Source organism: Ixodes scapularis, unplaced genomic scaffold (assembly GCF_016920785.2).
Source record: "Ixodes scapularis isolate PalLabHiFi unplaced genomic scaffold, ASM1692078v2 PGA_scaffold0__279_contigs__length_252992795, whole genome shotgun sequence".
Taxonomy (NCBI): domain Eukaryota; kingdom Metazoa; phylum Arthropoda; class Arachnida; order Ixodida; family Ixodidae; genus Ixodes; species Ixodes scapularis.
Window position 1 is genome coordinate 193897430 of NW_024609835.1, and position 20780 is coordinate 193918209.

The 20780-nt window shown below is 51.2% G+C and overlaps 2 protein-coding genes across 3 annotated transcripts in view; one reads left to right on the forward strand and one right to left on the reverse strand.

The window, feature by feature from the left end:
- LOC8032401 (beta-secretase 2) overlaps positions 1-20780 on the forward strand; it is a 49116-nt gene that overhangs the window by 6241 nt on the left and 22095 nt on the right. For both annotated transcript variants that reach the window (XM_029979659.4, XM_040498696.2), the window contains exons 4-5: positions 221-434; positions 3356-3463. In XM_029979659.4, coding sequence (XP_029835519.2) covers positions 221-434; positions 3356-3463 — 322 coding nt within the window. The remainder of the gene's footprint in view (positions 1-220; positions 435-3355; positions 3464-20780) is intronic.
- Positions 15006-15830, reverse strand: LOC120850569. Its single transcript, XM_040223100.1, has one exon. It carries the CDS (start codon positions 15828-15830, stop codon positions 15006-15008), a length of 825 nt encoding a protein of 274 aa, XP_040079034.1.

A 20780-nucleotide genomic window follows, 5' to 3' on the forward strand; every position in this document is an offset into this window, starting at 1 on the left:
CTTCTGTAGACTAAAGCTATGGCAGCATCACGCGTGCGCCGAACGCTCGGTGGTGAAATTGATCTATATTGCCACTCTCTTTCAATTGAGCAACTCTAATACGGCCGGTTGCAGAGCATGGAAGAATGACGGATGCATTTTGCAAGCTCTGGCGGCTAGCTTTCACACTCTTTGGCACGTTTGGTAAGGCGGCATAACGCCGTCCCAACTGTCCTTTCAGATCTGCAACGTACAAGTCGAATGGCGAGTATGTATCGAAGAGGTTTGTCGAGGGTTCCTACGGGGGCACCGTGGGCAGCGACGTGCTGCAGGATCGGGCGGGGGTCCTGGCCCTCAGAGTGGCCCTCGTTGCAATATCTTCCTCGGCGGACATGTTCCCCAACCAGTCACACTGGCAGGGGCTGTTGGGCCTCGCATTCCCGGCTCTGTCAAAGGTAAGGCACTCAGATTTCCCTGGGCAAAAAATGTACCAATTGTGGATCAATATATGAAAGCAGACGATGTAGCCGTCTGCCTTCGATCGAGTGCATCGTTGGCTTGCTACGCCTATTGGGAGATGGCTTTCCAAGCATGACCCCCGATTAACTCCTCAATCATCTACATTGTTGTCCGTAGTGGACTGTGTAGCAGACGTTTGTCTAATTTTTATGAGGGAGGGAGCTATGCCTTGAAATTTCACGATGTAGAGTACCACAAAAATACACCTTTGATATTAAAAGTTGAGATGCCTACAGGCAAGTGCCGATGTTTCCCACCAACTTTGAAGCGAGCCCGGTATTGAGAACACACTATACTTCTAATATCTGATATGGCAACTTTACCATGCTTTTAACTGATGCGCTGCGCGTATAGGCAAACTCTACTGCTGCCACCCACCGAGTTCAGCCACTGAGGTATGCATATATTTAAAGGGGCGGTGCAACCTTTTTAAGGGGTGTCCAAACAGGACACTACAGAACGCACGACTCCGACAAATCGTGAAAATTGAAGCGGATGCGCCCGCTTCAAGCCCGCTTCAATTTTCACGATTTGTCGGAGTTGTGCGTTTTGTAGTGTCCTGTTTGGACACCCCTATACAGCGCAGCTCTTAGGCACCCATTTCCCGCTTGGTCGCTGTCACCTTTGGCATAATTGCACGTCACATTATGGGACGTTTCCCATAATGACGTCACACTTGACGTCTCAAAAGTCACTCGTGAAGGTCACGACCTTCATGTGGCCTTCACGAGGTCTTTACGAGTGACGTCACTAGGGTCACAAGTGAGGAGGGTGGAGGGGTAGAGGGAGGGGAAGGAGAGGCATACTCTCCTCCTCTTTAAGAGCTGTGCTCTAACTCGGCATTACAAGGAACTGTAAATGTCATTTTTTTGTAATTCACACAAATACCGCTTAGAATGAATCCCCGACGTTTATAACCCATAAAATATGCATTAGATTTTATCCCTCTGCAATGGTAGTTTCATAAAAAATAAAAGAATGCGTTCACCCCATCAACTCGCAGCTGGAACAAGCAGCCACGTGATCTGGAGCCGACTATGTGCCACCAATGTTTATCGTCGTCATGCACTGGATTGGGCAAAGCACAGGACATGCTCAGAGTTCCGGACATTTTTAATGTTCAGCCATTGTCGTCATTGCAGCAGTTGCACACAATTCTTTTCGAACTTTTGGTTATTGCGAGCCCAAATTAAGTGTTTATGCAATGCTCGGGTCCAATCTATGGGCTGCATTCAAATATCGTCACTCGCAGGACTACGCAAACACTGCGGCCTCCGAGGTACGTCATTAAGCTTTGCAATAGAGAGATTGAAAGATAATGCTTGCTTTTATCCTTAAAATTACAATGTAATAAAGAAGTTCCTTGGTCAATGGCATTATGTGCAGGTATATTTCAGTTTCGGTAGTGCCACTAAACTCGTGTAAAGTGAAAAACATTCCAACTAAATATCGTTGCACCATTTAAAAAAAATAAATATTGCTACTGAGTTAGTAAACTCTGAATATACTTTTAAGTAGGTTTCCAGAAGTATACTTTTTGGTTTTCTAAAAGCGCTCGGTCACTAGGTTTTTTGGTGTATTGTTTTTGCCAAAGGTTGTGCCACACTTTCTGGCGTCCTGAAGGTACTTTTATAAATGAGGTGTCGCAGTCTGAGACATTGTTCTATTCTCTTTTGTGCAATTGCAACACATCATGATCATGTAATCCTTATATATATAATTTTTTTTTTTTTCACGCAGCTGAAAGGTTGTTGCAAAAGAAACTAGCTTAGGGAAATGTGGTCATGTGCGGCAGCAGCAGAGATGGTGAAATGTGTTTTCCTACAATAAGGTGTTTCAGTAACGCACAGATTACCATTGATATAAAGTTTTGTTTTACTTCTGCCGCCTTTTACATACACCTCTATTGATCAGTCGGGACTAAACGCCATGAGCTGCCAAAAATCTCAAGAGGCAGAATTTTCGTTAGGTTGCCGGCTGAAATTGGTAAATCGTGAAATCCTGTAATGGGGGGGGGGGCGCCCACCCAAGATGAAAAGATAAATGGTGAAAAACATGGAAAATATTTTTAAAGATGCGATAGCAAAACTTTATAAAAAAGATTAATGATAAACACAGGGGCACCAGCTACAAACCAGCGACAAGGGAACTGATACCGCAGATTGTGGACACGGCAAATTCACATTTTACATTTTGATAAACAAGTGGGAATTTGCTACAAACTCCTGTGTCACAGAAAAGGATATTGCAGACTGCGGATGCAACAGATTTGTGTTTCGCGGTGTGATAAACACGCGGAAACTGGCTACAAACTTGGATGCCATAGGAATCGAAATCGCACACGCAGATCGGGAATAAGAAATGTGGGAACTCACTACAAGCTCACATGTCACGGGAACCGATATTACGCGCAGAGATCTCGGACAGGAACGTGGAAACCTGCTGTGAACTCGCTTATCACACGTATTGGCACCGCAGATCGCGCGGCTGACGTAATTCCCGTTGAACATTGCGTGATGTCTGACAGGAATTGGGGTGTGGACGATGTTACAAAATTTTTATGTTACGGATATTTGGCTAGGAAAACGGGATGGGCGATCCCTCGGGAGAGGGCGCCCTTACGGGATTTTACGATAAGCATATATCAGTTGCTGCCTTACAGTGATCTAATGCACCATTGTTGCCTTTAATGCCGAATCAAGACTTCTTTGTCCCGTTTACTTTGTCAGGAAACTTCGCTGAAGTGATAGAACTGAGAGCCCGAATAAATGCAGAATTTTGAGAATACAAATGTGATTGTTTGTAAAATTTGCTTCACGTTAAAAAGTTTTGCTCTTGTATTTTTCTATTTTTTCAGCAAACCAGCTTTATGCAAGTGCTAGACACACAAAAAGGGATCAAACACTTTGAACTCAGCCCTTGCACAAGAGAGAAGACGAGCACATTCGACAACACTGGTGTCCTCGTGAGTATGTTTGTGGAGTTTATGTTTAGATAGTTTAAATTAACTTGAGTGGTTCTATCAAGCATGGGTGGTGTTTTACGAAACTTTAATTGTGTCCAGCTTAAAGGGCATCTCCTCTTAGTTTCGAAGAGTTTCGGATAATAAGTCATTTTACATTATCGTATTTACTTGTATTTACCAATATGTTGACTTTTTTTTTCCTCTCACATAATCAGCGCACCTCCAATTTTCGGCTCCGCAAGTCTTGAATAGCATTCAATTCAGCTAGCCACCAAGCCAATTTTCTTTTGCCGCCAAGTGGTCAGGTCAAGTCAAGCCAAGCCAAGCCAAGCCGCTCTCGTAAAGGCCGCAATTGCATAGGTGCGGTAGTTGCGGAAGTGATCAATCGTAAAACTGGTCGGCGCGCACACTTGACGAAGCTTGGGTCGAGTAATTGCCCAGCCCCGGACATTCTTTGCCTATCAGATGCATTAATGTCAACAAACATGCCATCGTCTGTGGTCCGCTTTCAAGCAGTGAAATTGTGAAAGTGATTAGGCCTAATTTCCGATGCTCCCGGTAAATCTGTTCATTTGATCCGTAACGGAATGGCACAGCGAAGTGCATGCTACGTAGTAGGTAGAGTGTCTGGCGGTAACAGCCGTCTCTGTGAATGAAACTTGATCCGTGGAAGCGGGCCTCGGTGGTCGGCGGTGGGACCTTGTATGAGTTCTTATGCACATAGTCACGGTATATATACCTGAGAGCGCCGCAGGATACTAGCAATGTATATAAGCTAAGAATGGTCGCGTTGCTTTCCGTACTGAATGAGCTTCATAGGGCACTTTTCTTTCTGCAAAAGGCACGCCGAAAGTGCCCCAAAAAGGTTTGCAATTTATAAAGCATGGTTACTGTGGTGCGCCCTTGACCAGCCATGGGTGTGCCTCGATCATTAGAGATGTGCCATAGTACCTTGCCGTGTCATATTGGCACCTAATATAACATGTGCACGAAGTGTGTAAATGCAAAAATTTTACCTCGCGTAATCAATGCCCCCCCCAAATATGTGTAAATTTTCGGGGAAAAAAATTGTGTTCATTCTGAGGCTAAATACGCTAAAAAGCATTAATAAAAGGCACTACATCATTTGCTTTGAAAAAAATCGGATATGTATTGATAAATCTAACTTTAAAGACCAGCAGAAACGGAAACTTCGGCTCCATCTGTTAACATTGGCCTTGAGCCGCCAAGCAGGTAGTAAAAAGAAGCATGGAAGAATGGTCTGAAAACACTGAGGTGAGCTACAGAATGGGTTTCAAAGAGATAGAAGGTTGGATGTTTTGTTTAGAGGTGGCACGAATCAGTAAAAAACCGTAATGGGTACCCTTTCTAGACCCCCGCAGGGGGCACCTGTGAAAGCAGGTGTTTGGAGAGTGGCGTCTCCACGGACCCCGAGCCCCGCAGGGGGCACCTATACCTTAGGTGCTAGGTGCTTGGTGAGTAGCGTCACCACGGACCCCAGCCACGTGGGCCACCATACCCGCACGCAGGGGGCACCTACTTTTGTAGGTGCTTGGTGAGTGGCGTCACTACGAACCCCGAGCCATGTGGGTTCGCCCACCCACGTCTGGCTGTGCGTGGCGTACCCGTGTCCGGGGAAAAGGGGACCCTGGTGGTTGAGCTGAGTCCAGGGTATGTTTGGACCCTTCGGGGCCCCCCGGGCGAGGCAATACACCGCTTCGACCCCTGCTTCTCGTAGACGGGTGTCCTGGCTTGGCCCGACCAGGATGATTCAGTCAGTCGCCTCTTCTACCCTCTTCTTCCTTCTTTCACTTTTCCTTACACCTCTTTCTCTTTTCTTCTGCACTCTCTTCCTTCTTTTTTCACCTTCTTAGGTGGCAAGGGCTAACCTTGAGTGGAAACAGGTCCTGTCCCTGCAACCACACTAGGGTATAGTGCCCGGGCAGCACTGGTAGTGTAATTGTGTCAGCCAAGCCTTTCTTGTTATGGCACATTACCTACCCCCTTGTTGGGCTCCGTGGTGGGCGGTGCACCCGGGCACTGAACTTTTCTCCCATCTTTATGGGTTCTAGGCAAAAAACCACTGATCGGGCCCTGAAAAGGGTCCGCACCGAAGCCACCACTGCAAAAACACCTGACCTTCCTTCGAAATTCTCCAAGTTTTTAGTTATACATTCTGAAGGTGATAAACGACTCTCACAAATGTCCCCATTCTTAGTAGCAAAGGTACTTGAAGGTGCAATTGGGAGAAACTACAAAGCAAAGAAAATGAGCTCTGGGGATTTACTTGTTGAGGTGGAAACAAATCAGCAGAGTAGTGCGCTATTAGGCTTAACGTCTGTTTCTGGCTATGACGTCTCTGTCTCTTCCCACCGAACGTTAAACAGCATTCAAGGAGTTATCTCCGAGGATGACCTTCTTGATAGCTCTGAAAGTGAAATTGTTGAAGGCCTCTCTGACCAAGGTGTCACAGCTGCAAGGCGTATCACCATGCGTCGTGACGGGAACGAGCTGAAGACAAAACATGTGGTACTCACTTTCCAATCGACCGTCCTTCCTGAAGCTGTGAGGGCTGGGTACCTGCGCTGCAGGGTTCGGCCTTATGTGCCAAACCCCCGTAGATGCTTCAAGTGCCAGAGATTTGGCCATGGCTCTCAAAGCTGCCGTGGAAAGGCCACCTGTGCAAAGTGTAGCAAGACCGACCACGAAGCCGATACATGTACCAACAACCCACACTGCGTAAACTGCTCAGAACCTCACCCAGCATACTCCAGATCATGCAAGACATGGAAAGACGAGAAACAGGTTCTCACCTTGAAAGTCAAAGAAAACCTTTCTTATCCTGAAGCACGCCGTCGCTTTGCATTCGTGCAAAAAGGCGGCTACGCCCAAGTGGTGCAGCGGCTACGCCCAAGTGGTGCAGCGGGGACCTGCACCACTGAAGGTTGCAGTGGCAACCCAGACGTCCTTTTTGGACTATGGGAAGCCACGGCAGTCCCCCACGCCCCAGCTGAAGATTCAGCTTCCGGGGCGTGCGATCTCGGCCGGGCGGTCTACCGACCCTCCCGGCCAGAGTGCGAACCCTCGCGCTCCAACAAGACAACAGCCTTTGTCCTCTCTGGCTGTTTCCCAGACCCAGGATGGGCCGGTGGCTACTGCAACCGTCCCTCCTCCGCAGTCTCCTTCCAGGGTGAAGGGTGTACACTCTCGCCCACACTCCCTGGAGAGAGCATCATCAAAGGAGCGGCATGGCTCTCGTGCCGCACCTGCAGCGCCTAAGGGACAGGAACGGGTGGACTCGGGTGACGCTCCGCCCAGCACCTCCTCTGCCCCTTTGGCTGGGTCTGGTCGCGGGCGGCGCATGGCGCCCCGTTCCCCGACCGTAAAGAAACCAGCAGGAAAAGCCTCACCTCAGGAAACTGAGGCCATGGATGAGTGTGAAGAAGTCTCCACTCATGCGTCTGACCAAGACGACATGGAGTGGCAGACTTCTAAAAGTAAACACAAAGGCAAAAAACCTGTGATCCCTCCAATGTGAGATTGTAAATTAATTTATGCCACATGCAGCAGCTTTAGAACTTTCATTTATTCGCCCAGTGTTTCTTCTTTATTCATATTTTAATCTCCTTTTTTAAACAATGACCAATTTCCATTTTATGCAGTGGAACTGCCGTGGCCTTATCAGAAATATAGATGATGTAAATTATTTTATGGACGAGTTGAGACCAATCGCCCTCAGCCTGCAAGAAACACATTTAAATGACACTCATACACAGATTTTACGTCGGCACCAAGTTTTTAGGAAAGATAGACTCTCCCCAAATACGTCGGGAGGAGTGGCACTGGTGGTGCAGAGTGGTGTTGCTTGCTCGGAGGTACCCCTTTCTACGCCCTTAGAGGCTGTAGCGGTACGCCTTCTTGTTGACCGCTTGATCACTGTTGTTTCTCTCTATTTGCCACCTAACTCTCCACTGCATATCAGTGAACTTGAGTCACTTGTAAAACAACTACCTCAACCTTTTTTGATTTTAGGCGATTTTAATGCCCACCACCCTTTGTGGGGTAGCGCTCGCCAGGATTCACGTGGAGGTGTCGTAGAGCGGTTTTTATTATCATCTGGGTTGTGTCTTTTTAATGGGAGGCAACCTACATTTTTTAGTGCAGCACATCAATCATTTACATCCATTGACCTTTCTATTGCATCACCAATTTTACTTCCATGCTTTTCATGGACTGTTTTAAATAACCCTTTTGAGAGCGATCATTTTCCTATTGTTTTAGAAAGCACGATGCCAATTCCTTCCATTCCCAGACGACTTCCAAGGTGGAAATTGGAAAAGGCTGATTGGTCTCTTTTTCGTTTGGAGGCTTTTATTGATTCATCTGTTCTCGTAAATAAGAGCCCTGAAGATGCGACGCTGTACGTTACTGAAGCGATTATAAATGCCGCATCGCACAGTATCCCCCAGACCTCTGGACGACTCCCCAAGAGGTGCAAGCCATGGTGGAACAAGGACTGCTCCACAACACGCAAGTTGCAAAACAAGGCATGGTGCATCTTCAGACGTTATCCCACTCAAAGGAATCTACTTGAATTCAAGAAAAGAAGAGCCAAAGCTCGCTGGACACGAAGGCAAGCTAAAGGCAGTTCGTGGAGAAAGTATGTAACCTCTTTGAGTAGTTTTGTTTCTTCAAAGGAAGTGTGGGATCATCTTAGGAAGATCAGGGGAGACTATCGGTCTTTCAGGATACCTCTTTTTCCATCAGCAACATCGCTTAAAGAACAAGCAAATGTTCTTGGTAAACACTTCCAGGAAGTGTCTAACTCGGCCAATTATAGCGAATCTTTTAAGAAGTTTCGATCAGTAGCAGAAAAACAAACTATTCCTTTGTCTGGTGGTCAGGGTGCTCCTTATAACAAGCCATTTACACGGTGTGAGCTTGAACTGGCTCTCGGCGTCAAAAACGACTCTGCGGCTGGGCCAGATAGGATTCAATACGAGATGTTAAGGAGACTATCGCCTGAATGTTTAAACAGTTTGCTCACTTTTTTTAATTTATTGTTGGATGCTGCTTGTTTTCCTGACTGCTGGAAAATGGCGCACATAATTCCTCTACTGAAACCCAGCAAAGACCCCTCCTTACCGACGAGCTATCGCCCGATTGCATTGACAAGCTGCCTGGGCAAAACCTATGAGAGACTTATTAATCACCGTCTTGTCCACTTTTTAGAGGCAGAGGGTGTGTTTGATAGAAATCAGTGCGGCTTCCGAGCGGGCCGCTCCACGGTTGACCACCTTGTCCGCCTGGAAACTTCTATTCGGGAGGCGTTTGTCCATCGCCAGCACTGTGTCTCTGTCTTTTTTGACCTACAAAAGGCTTACGACACGACTTGGAGATATGGGATAGTTCGAGACTTGTATTCATATGGTGTCCGAGGTCGCATGCTTCGCTGCATTCAAAGTTTCTTGACGGGTTGGACCTTTCAAGTGCGGTTGGGCTCCATATTGTCGGATGTTTTTCCCCAGGAGAATGGCGTCCCTCAGGGTGGAGTATTAAGCGTTACACTCTTTGCCGTGAAAATTAATAGTCTGGCTAAAGTTATACCACCATCTGTATCCTATTCAATGTATGTGGACGATGTGCAAATATTGTTTTCCTCTTGTAACTTGTCCAGCTGTGAACGGCAACTGCAGCTCACAATCAATAAGATGAGCAGGTGGGCTGATCAAAATGGCTTTAGGTTCTCCCCCGAAAAGACAATCTGTGTTCCCTTTTCTCTCCGCCGTGGTCTGTTTCCAGATCCAGTGTTGCACTTGAATGATGTTGCTATATCTGTAAAGGAGGCCCACAAGTTTTTAGGAATAATATTTGATAAAAAGCTCACTTTTATACCCCACTTGAAGGAGTTGAAACATAAATGCCTACGTTCTTCAAACATTCTCAAAGTACTGTCGCATACAACCTGGGGGTCTGACAGACGGTGCCTTTTGCGACTGTACAACTCTTTGGTACGGTCCCGCTTGGACTATGGCGCGATTGTTTATGGGTCGGCGCGTCCGTCTGCCCTAAAGATGTTGGACCCCGTCCATCATTTGGGGCTCAGACTTGCCACGGGAGCGTTTCGAACATCACCTGTACTTAGCTTGTATGCTGATACACATCAAATGTCCTTGGAAAAACGAAGGCAATATTTGAGTCTTTGTTATGCTTACAAGATATACAGCTATCCTCAACATCCCACTTTCGACGCCCTTCAACCTTCTACATCGTTCCGACTCTATGAAAACAAGCCGAGCATTGTTCGACCCCTGAGTTTCAGAGTGCAGAGCATGGCAACATCGCTCCATCTCCCCTTTAGTGAAGCTGCTTTGCTGAGGAGCAATGAGAGAGTTGCGCCTTGGGACCTTCTGCCAATCTCTTGTGACTGGTCACTGGCCAAGTACAAAAAGAAAACTACTTCTCCACTCGTTCTTCAGCGGGAGTTCGCCGAATTGGAACAGAAATACAAGGACTACTCACACTTTTACACTGACGGATCAAAAACATCAACCTTCGTGGGGTGTGCGGTTTACTCCACTACCTTCAGGGAATTTCGACAACTCCACACTTGTGCAAATATTTTTACTGCTGAATTGTATGCCATTTCAATGGCTGTTGAGTACTTACTGGAGAACAATATCATGAAAGCAATTCTGTTTGTCGACTCCCAGAGCGTTCTTCTAGCCATTTCGTCCTTAACAGACAGTAAGAACCTTCTCGTACAATATCTTCGGGTACGGTTAAACCGAGCACTTCAACTAGGACACTTGATCAAATTCTGTTGGGTTCCTAGCCACGTAGGTATTTCCGGCAATGAGAAAGCAGACTTGCTTGCTGGCTCTGCAAAAGAGTCCCCAAAACTGCCTCTTGGCTTGCCACACCAAGACCTGAGACCAATCATCCAGAAATCAATTATGAAGTCATGGCAGTTGGATTGGGATATGGAAAAAGAGAACAAGCTTCATGTTATCAAGCCCCAACTGGGAGTGTGGGAGAGTTCCTCCCATAAAGACCGTCAGGTTGAAGTTCTCCTTTGCCGCTTACGGATCGGTCATACCCGTTTGACTCATTTGCACCTGCTCTGTGGTGAGAACGTTAAACTTTGCGACAACTGTGGGAAAGTTATGACTGTTTTGCACATCCTGTGGCATTGCAAATCTTTAAACCAAGAGCGGCGATCATGTTTTCCAGAACTTTTTCGAGGTCACCTTCCCTTTCACCCATATTTTCTGCTAGGCGATCAACCATTGGTACCATTCAATCGAGTTTTAAATTTCCTTCATAAAACTAGCTTTTTACACCAGCTGTAGCTTCCAGTTCGTATAGATTATACTTTTAAGCCTCTTAGAAAAACCTTTGTTTGGCGCAATATGGCCTAAGTTGCTCTTGTGCCAAAAAAACCCCAATCATCATCATCATCATCACCCTTTCTAGACATTAAAGGGAAACTCCGCTTCATTTTTGATATTATAAAGCTATGCAGCCCTCTTCAGTATCATATAGGACGACCCCATGTCAAATATTACAATCTAATTCTGTTTATATATTTAATAAACTGGCCAGCAAACTTTCAAATGAGCCAAGTCGCCGAAATCTGCCAACTCTAGCATGCAACATGAGGCGTAATCGTCAGCGCAGTCAATGCAACGGAGTTGGAGCAGTCAACGTTGAGCCACTACGTCAGAGGCATGTCTACGTCATTCTCACGTTTTGTTTGTTTTAGTTCTCAGAGCGAAATTGAACGATGACGTCATGAGATTCTCCTCCGGTGTTGGCTCAACGGCGTCCACGTGATCACCGTAACGCAGATGCGCTAGTTTGCGCTGCCCTACACGCTTATCTGTCTGTTTCTCCACTCCCCCTCTCCTCTTTCGTCTTCTCCCCTTCCCCCTCTCCCCCGGGCCATCACCGTCCACGCGCGTGTCCTGTACCTCGCCTCCACGAATGTCACAAAACCACGTGGTTCGACGTGATGTGGCCATGACAATGACGACACGAGACCAATGTTGCCTGTTGCAACCAAAGTTTCAGTATCCGCTGATGTTTAAATTAAGATTACAAAAATAATATTCCACATTTCGCGAATCCCAAGACGTAAAGCTGCTTAGTAGTGCTTTGTGAAATGGAATCGCATGTATGCCTAAATTTTTTGGAATTAAGCGGAATTGCCCTTTAAAAAGATACTACAACAAAATTTCGGCGCTCATTTTTTGGTCTATATGTGTTCAAAGGAGCAGTATCACATCGAACATGGCAATATCTTGTTAAAAAAGTCCAGAAAAGGAATTTTAAAACAAATTAAACGTTTAGCAAAGAGCACCTGGAGGATGTCGCTAACGCCTCGTTTGTAATGCCCGTCTAGGAACCTTGACAGCTAGTGACAGAGGTTGTCTCGCCTCCGGCCACGACGAGAAAAGAGGGGAAGGAGGAGCTCCTTTCTTCCCGGGAATGCCTTTTGTGTGTCGCAGAAATCGCTATTGTCCCCTTACAAGATTACAGAAGATTAACCCTTCACTCAAAATTCGTACAAAAGCAGCCGCTTCGGTGGCTGGAACGACTAGGCCATCATCTCGACGTCAGCCTCGCCGTAGCTTTGCTCGTCCCGTGACGACCTACGTCACAATTGTGTTGGATGTCACATGGTCTTCGCTGGGCCTTCTCCGAGCGCTTACCAGAGTGGGCCGTTCATAACGAAAAGTACAGCCACCAGGCTCAAAAAACAAATGTGCGATTGTCATCTACAGATATTGTGGATCATATTCAACCTATTTTTATACACGACGGGAATATTTCAAATTTCGTTGAAGTATCCCTTTAAGGGGGTTTATAACAATGTGAGTCAGGAAAAACTCTTGGTACAGCTGAGAGAATATGATTTATATGCACATTTGATTAGGCTTTTAGAACAGGTATACACAGATAATAAGCTTGTTTTAACATGGGAAGCAGAACCAGCAGAAATAAAAAGAGAACTCGGGCAGGGTTGTCCCCTATCACCTCTACTTTCTGTGATATACCTGAGTAGAATGGAAAAAAAATTAGAGGGGTGCAATTTAGGTTTTAATGTGTTATATATGGAGAGAGGGGGAAAAAATATACCAAGTTAAACCAGGAACGTTCTACGCGGACGACATTGTACTGTTAGCAAATAGCCGGGATAGGTTACAGGAGCTGATTAAGATCTATGGAAAGGAAAGGGACTCTCTAGGCCTAAAATTCAGTAGCAACAAGTCTGGAATAATGGTTTATAACCATTATTCCCGCTGAAAATATGAGATGTTTTAATAGAACACATAGAGAAGTATAAATACCTACCGTAGGATACCGTGCATCCGCCCACACCACATTAAGCGCCCATACCCAAATTTGTAAGTTTGAGAAAATATGCACAGTACATTTATATGTAGAATTGATGACTGGACAAGCGCCCATCCCCCATTTTTTTATGATTATCTCAAAATTTTGAGTGGGTGCTTGCCCGGTATTTTACGGTTGCAGTATGGCTGAATGAGGGAAAACAGTACTTAGAAGAACAGGAATAAAATATGCTGAAGAAAGGAAAAAGGAATGCAGCAATTATGAAGCATTAATCACAATGGAATTACAATATAGATATGAAGTTGTGAGGGGAATATTGAAAGGAGTCATGGTGCCGGGGTAGTCTTTTGGCAATGCGGTATTATGCATGAAATCTGAGGTCCAGTCGAGCTTGGAGACCCGGCAGAGGGGCGTGGGCAGACTGGCATTGGGGGCGCATGGGAATATACCAAATGAAGGAGTGCGGGGAGACATGGGCTGGGCATCTTTGGACGCTAGAGAGGTGATCAATGCGAAGGGCATGTTCGTCTGCTTCTTGCGCAGGGGGTAGCGGTGACATCAGAACACCGAGCCCATCATTGGCTGATCGCAACTCCCTATCTGAGTGTCGTGTGCTCCTTTGTAGTTTCGTCGGCTCGCAACGTCGTCTGCGTCTGTCTTACCTTTCCTGCGACTTTCGGAAGTGCAGGTCTTTACGAGCGAGCTCGACTTCGTTTTTCAGAAAGGGCAGACAAAATAACTCGAGCAGTACATTGTTTTTGTTTACCTTTCCTGTGTCTGTTGAAGATTCACCGCTTATTCACCGGCGAGAACGCGGCCTCCGAAAAAGATTTATTTTTGTCTTTGTCCATCTTGTTCCCCTTCTCCAGGGATTATTTTCGTCATTCTTGTGCACCTCGCTTGCACCTTTGCATTTTATTGCATTATAACAATAATTACTTCTTGGTGTGAACGAGTCTACGACATAACTTCCGCGATTAGCACAAGTTCGATCGATCTTGCTCGGATTCTCTTCCACGGATTAGCACAAGTTTTCGAACTTTTGCCACTTGGGTTTACGCCACACATACATACCATAATACGCTAACTCACAACAGCCTTTTAGTCGAGCAAAAAAGTTGTGACAACAAGCAGTGATCGAGCACTTTTGGGCTATGATGTGTTCACAGTACCGATCGCACAACCGCATTTGTTTATTTACAGTTACTACATCGGCTGTCATCTGTCTTTAGCTGATTATCTTTGAACAACTCAATAAACGCGAGGTGCCATTCACGAAACTCGTGCAACTAAACGTTTTAACATAGCGATGAACATGGTGTTTACTTCTTACCTAAGCGAACGACCTGCAGCGGCATGCTGCTCTTGGGGCGTTGCAGACACTGCTGTGGAAGGTCCGTCTTGGACAGTCCATTTAGAGCCGCGTAAAGTGCGGTAGCCACCATGTGGCTGCACTTTGTGGCCCCACGAGGGCATTTAGTGACTTTCTAAATTGTCACCTTTATCGGAGAGCGTCATCCTTACCGTGTAGCTTGTGGGAGCCTCTGGCTCCCTTTCCCTGATCCGGCCTTCGGGCCGCGGGCGCGACGTCGGAAGCCACTTGGCTTCCGACCGGAGCGTACCTTATCGTGGCAAGGAGAGGCAGCCATCTTGGTTGTCTACTCTCGCCACTCCTCCGTCCGCGTCCCTCCCGCTGGGGGGGACGTAGGGAACTTCCCTTTGGCGGGCTCGCCCGCCCCTCCGGGGACGAGGCTGGAGCCGCCAGGGAGAGAAGGAGAGAGAGAGCGGGTCCTCTGGCCGCTCGGAGAAGGGACTGGTCTGCTGGTCTTGAAACTGTTTGGACGTGCGGCCACACACTCTGCTGCCCCACCTCCGTCCAGGCTCTCGGGAAAGTGCGGCAAGGTAAGGACAACCTCCCCCTTGCCGTTACTAGTCCTTATATCTTTGTATTTATCCGGACAAATAAACCCCGGGTGTCCCTCTATTCTGTGTGTCCGTGTACTCCCTTCGTGAGTCCCGGCTAGCGGGTGCAGCCAGCAGTCGAACCCGTCGTAGCGGTGACTCTGATCCGCTGCGGGGTGGTGGTTTCGCGGTCGGCCTCCTATCCGGACGCCTCGCACCCCTTTGAGACCTCCACATTCTGGCGCCCAACGTGGGGCCGCCTATCTGCGCAGCAGTCGGTTCAGCTCCCTGGACGATCTTGTCGTTGAAGCTCGCCGCCTATAGGGCGATATCCTCGCCTCGCGCGCCTACAGGCCTCCGCCCCACCCGTCGGAGTCCCTAGAGCCGCGCTGTGCGTGGAACGGAGACTTCGGGGCTCGGACTCGCCGCCCTGAGGCGTATGCGGCATATGTCGACACGCGGGGAAGGGACACGAGAGACATTTCTGATCGTGCCCTGGACCCCTACACCTTTGGCTTGCGACGAGGCTCCACAGAGGCGCATGCGGCCCAGCGCAATCGGGACCGCCCGTCGGATACAAGGCAGCGCAGGGGGGCGCAGGTTGAGCACCAAGATGCTCCCAGTGAGCGTCCCGCCCCGTCGAGGAACGTGCGACGGGACCCACCCCGCGGTTCGGACGCACGGTGTTTCCGCTGCGGTAATCTGGGCCATTTCGCCCGAGAATGTACTGACCGGCGGACAGCGCCTCCCAACGCCTCGGGAAACGGAGCAGGCCGCCGCTGACGAGGCCGGCGGCTCGGAAGAACGCGGGGGCGCCCATGATCGCCCTCGCTCCGTCCGCGTATCGGCTCAATTTTTCACCCGATGCGCCTGCTCCGTTCTTGGCCCTCACAATCGCTGGTCGAACGTTTGCGGCTCTCCTTGATTCCGGGGCCAGCGCATCGTTATTCGGCGAGGAAGTATTTGCACACTTGCAAACGCACTCTGTGCGGTTAAGAGAGTGCAACACGTCCTTCCGGCTGGCCGCCGGTGGCACCGCCCAGTCGAGCGGTGCCGTGCGGTTAGTCGTGCGATAGGACCACAGAGTGAGGCGCCACCGTTTCATTCACCTCCCGACCTCTCTGTACCGGTCATTTTAGGGCGAGACTTTCTCGCTCGAACAGGGATGGTGATCGACGTCGCTAACCGAGGTTACCGTGAGGGCCCCTTTGGACCGGTGAAACCCTTTTGCGAATCCCCGGCTGCCTCCACGGCCCCCGTCCCGACGAGCGCAGCGAACAACCTGAGTCGCGAGGGAGATGCTCTTTCCCTGAAACCGGTTGCGGGCTGCGCGGCTGTGCACTCCCCTGCTCCCAGGTCGGCGCCCGCCGCCGGAGCGGGGGGATCGTGCCCCCTACTCACTGTTGACACCCACGTGCGGTATTACGGGACTTGATAGGGCGCGCCTCTCGTCGTTGTTATACTCTTATGACACGATGTTCACGGACCGACCCGGCTGCGCTGACTCAGTGCGGCATCGGATCGACACAGGAGATGCTCGCCCCTGGCGATGTAATCCTCGTCCGGTCAGTTTGGCTAAGAGGAAGGCCATTGACGCCGCCCTGGATGAGATGATCGACACCGGCGTTGTCCGGCGTTCAGAGAGCCCATGGGGCTTTCTGGTCGTTCTCGTCCCAAAGAAAGACGGCCCATCCCGCCTCTGCGTGGACTACCGCAAACTGAATGAAGTCACCCGTAAAGACGCCTACCCGTTCCAAAGCATCGACTCTATCATATCGAACCTCGGCGGAGCAAAGTACTTTACAACTCTCGACGCCAGCAGAGGCTATCTACAGGTACGAGTCGAACCCGACGACGCGGCCAAAACAGCCTTTGTCTGTCACCGTGGGCTTTTTGAGTTCACGCGCATGCCGTTCGGGCTTACGGGAGTGCCCATGACATTCCAGCGACTGATGGACCGTGTCCTCGGGGAAGCGAGATGGTCATATGCCATGGCGTACCTCGACGACATTGTCGTGTACTCGGACACCTTCGAGGACCACTTGCGTCATTTGGAGGATGTTCTTTGAGAGACTAAGAGCTGCCGGAATCACTCTGAATCCGAAAAAGGCCCAAGTCGCAGAGACCCGCATTTCTTTGTTGGGGTTCACGATCGATAGGGGCCACGTCTCGCCTTGCCCGGAAAAACTCCAGGCACTCCTGGAGTACCCGGCGCCGACGGACGTCAGCTCTCTGCGCCGCTATCTTGGGATGATAAACTTCTACCGTCAGTTTATCCCGGGATGTGCGGCTCTCCAGGCTCCCTTAACCCGCTTATTGAGGAAGTCTGCGAAGTGGGACTGGGGCCCTGAGCAGCAGGCCGCTTTTGGTAGCCTCGCGGATGCTCTAGTGGCCACTGCCAACCCGAAACTGCCCGACCTGAACCGATCGTTCGTGATCCAAACTGACGCAAACGACCGGAGACTCTGGGCGGTTTTGCTCCAGGAGCACGAAGGCGCGCTCCGACCGGTTGCGTTTGCCAGCCGATCGTTGACGCCCGCTGAGACCCGATACAGCGTGACCGAACGAGAGTGCCTAGCCATGGTGTTTGCTTTCCGTAAGTTCGACATGTTTGTTGATGGGACTACCTTCGTCATTGAGACCGACCATGCCGCTCTAAGGTGGCTAACCTGTCTTCGAGAGCCTGCAGGTCGCCTGGCGAGGTGGGCGCTGACGTTACAGCGCTACGACTGTGTGGTGCGCTACCGGAAAGGGAGCAGGAACGTGGTGGCCAACGCTTTGTCTCGGGCCCACGTTGCATGTGCGAGCCTTTCCGAGTCAGAAAGCCAAACCAAGAATGTGATTGCGTCCGAGCCACGCACAGCCCCGTCCAACGAAACACTGGCCCCCCCGTGTTCTGCAGACGCGACCGTGAACCTCGTCGACCCTATAGGCGGCGTGGGGATCCCCTTTGGCAAACAAGAGCTACGAGAAACACAGCGGAACGATCCGTATTGTCGAGAGGTTATCGATGGACTCATGAAGGAGTCGGACTCGTCGGAGTCGGGCGGCGCGGCCGCCGGGCGATCAGCTGGTACTGCTGAAAACGCCGAGCGCCGGAAAGCCACTGGTGGTGTGGTTGGCGCATTGGATTCGTTCCTGCTTGATGCTGACGGGCTTCTTTTGTGGTATATACCATGTGAGAACGAGACATCTGATCCGTTCAAGGTGGTGGTACCCCGCGGGCTGAGAGGCGCCCTGTTGCGCTTCTATCACGACACCCCCTTGGCCGGGCACTCGAGTGGCCCTAAGACTTACCGAAAGTTGTGTCACTCTGCTACCTGGCCAAACAAGAAGAGGGACGTTCTCAGATACGCCTGCTCCTGCCACCTGTGCCAAGGCCTCAAGCCATGAGGCGGCAAACCCCCCGGCTTGTTACAGCCCATCAAAAGCCAGCAACCCTGGTCTCTTGCGGCTTGCGACATCGTCGGCCCTTTTCGAAGGAGCCCGAGGGGTCATCAGTACCTGCTGGTTGTCACGGACCACTTAAGCAAATAGGTGGAACTATTTCCTCTCCGAACGCTGACAGCTCGAGTGATCCTAGATAAACTACTGGAGGTGTTCTCGCTCTTCGGGTATCCCCAGGCTTTGATAACTGACAACGCCAGCGTCTTCACGGCAAAGGTATTCGTGGACACCTGTGCAGCCCATGGCATTAAGCACAATAGGACCACGACGTACCACCCCCAGTCGAATGTGACCGAGCGTGTCAACCGCAACCTCAAGCCAATGCTTGCGGCTTATGCGGAGCGACACAAAGATTGGGACATCTATCTCACTGAGATTGGGTTTGCTCTGCGGTCCACGGTCAACCGATCGACGGGTTTTACCCCTGCCATGCTTACCTTCGGGCGAGAGCTCCTGAACCCCATGGACCGCGTGTTGGCGGCGAGTGATGGGGTGAACGATGCGCGGCCAGCCTACGCTGATTACACACGGCAGCTCCAGTCGCGGATAACAAAGGTCTTCTCTGAAGCCCACCGAAATCTGGAAGCGGCAAGAGCTAGCCAGAAGGCCCAGTACGACCGCTCGCATCGGGACGTCCGCTATCAGGTGGGCGACCTCGTGCTGAGGCGCGCGCACGTGCTTAGCGATGCAAGCGAGGCCTTCTCAGCAGCACTGGCGCCAAAATGGTCGGGCCCGTACCGAGTTAAAGAGACATGCTCCCGCCTTGTCTATAAACTAACGGACCTGCAATGCAGAGACGTTGGGGGACCGGTACATGTCTGCGACCTGAAACCCTACACCAGGAGGGAGGGGGAGCCGACCGAGGACACCTGTTCTTCGCGGCAGCAGACACGCTCGCGGCGAAGCGGGGCCAGCGGCCTTTGTCCGCCTCCCCGCTATCCACTGCGGAGCCGTCGTAATTAGGGACGACGAAATGCCGGTCTCCGCGCGACCCCTGGTCGCAAGGGAGATCGCCAAATCAGTTCTCGGCGACTTCAGTTTGTGTACGCAGGGTGCCATTTAATTCTGTTAGTGGCACTGCGTGGCCTGCCTCCCGAGGACCCTTCCGCTCTGCAGTTGGGCCGGTTAATGGACACACACTGTCTGAGGCCAGCTATTGGCACTGGGGATCCGACGGCGAACCACGTTCTCGGCAAGCGATTGCTTTTCCTTTGTTGACAGCGTTTTCGACCGAGAACAGAGGCGCAGTCCACTCGGTTTCCCCTATCCACGGGCCGGGAAGAAGCGCCCGCGGCCAAGTTGCGAAAATCAGCCAGAGGATGCCCCACCGGCTTCTCTATGCCTGTTTCTTCGCCGCCGCGCGGTTTCGCACCCCACTTTCACCGCGCGGGAGGAAGAAGGGGGACAGAGGGTAAGTGCTTTCTACGCAACACGTAGGAAGATGCCCCGATGTCTGCCTCTAAAGCCGGTTCCTTCACCCCCTCCCCCCCCCCCCCAACGTCTTGCGGGGGAGATTGGGGAAAAGAGAGGAAGTGGGCCAGAACTGTTGCGGCCCCGACCTTTGGGGGGGAGAGGAGGTGGGGTGCCCGGGGCTATCGAGCACAAGAAATGACAGAAGACCCGCTGAGTTCTCAGTCTTACTCCTGCAAGATGAGCGAGCAGCATCCCGGCACCCAGCCCCGAGCCTCTGAGAGCGGCCCTTCCCGGGAAACGTGTTTTCCCGAACGGGGACCAAGGAGAACCGCGAGGCGAAGGCGTTTTTCCGGCCGCGGGCCGCAGTGGCGATTCGGGACCTGCCCGGGCCAACACCACCTGTCGGTTGACTGCGGTGGCTATGGGGGCCACCGGGACCGGGTCCGCGGGCCGCCAGGACGAGCGGCATCTTGAGGGGGATGCATTGCCAAGGGCGCGACGAGACGGGGCCTGCCCGGGCCGCCGCCACCCTCCGGTTGACTGCGGCGGTCATGGGGGCCACCAGCACCGGGCTCACGGCCTGACCGGACCGGCGGGTTCCCTCGGGGCTCCATCGGCGGCTGCGGCCGCGACGGCCATGAGCGACGCCGTTCTCGGGGCCTGCCCGGGCCGCTGCCACCCTTCGGTCGACTGCGGCCGTCATGGGGGCCACCAGCACCGGGCTCGAGGGCAGTCCGGACCGGCGGGTCACCTCGGGGCTCCATCGGCGGCGGCTGCGGCGTCCGTGGACGACGCAGCTCCGGGGTCAGCAGCCGGGGCGCCCACCACCGGTGGCGGCGGGCGAAGGTCGGTGTGCCACGTCGCGACGTGGACTTCTCAGAAAGGCACGGAGCCACCTCGCTGTTATGTCTCGTGGCATAAGTGGTCGCAGCAGCGGTGCCCACGGCCAGGGGCACCATCAAGGACGGTGCTGCCGGTATTTTTGGGCCGCACCATGGACGAGGAGGGCCGGGAGGCTCAGGGCGCCTGTTTTGCACCGGATCCCGGTGCCGTGTACTGCGGCGTTTGCGGCACGCTGCGCCTCCACGAGGTGCATGAGGCGTGCCGCTACCACCGGGACCAGGTTTGGGGAACCACGCCGAGCGCCGACCCCACCCCGACCGACCTGCACGCCGCCCTCGACCAGCCCGGCGCC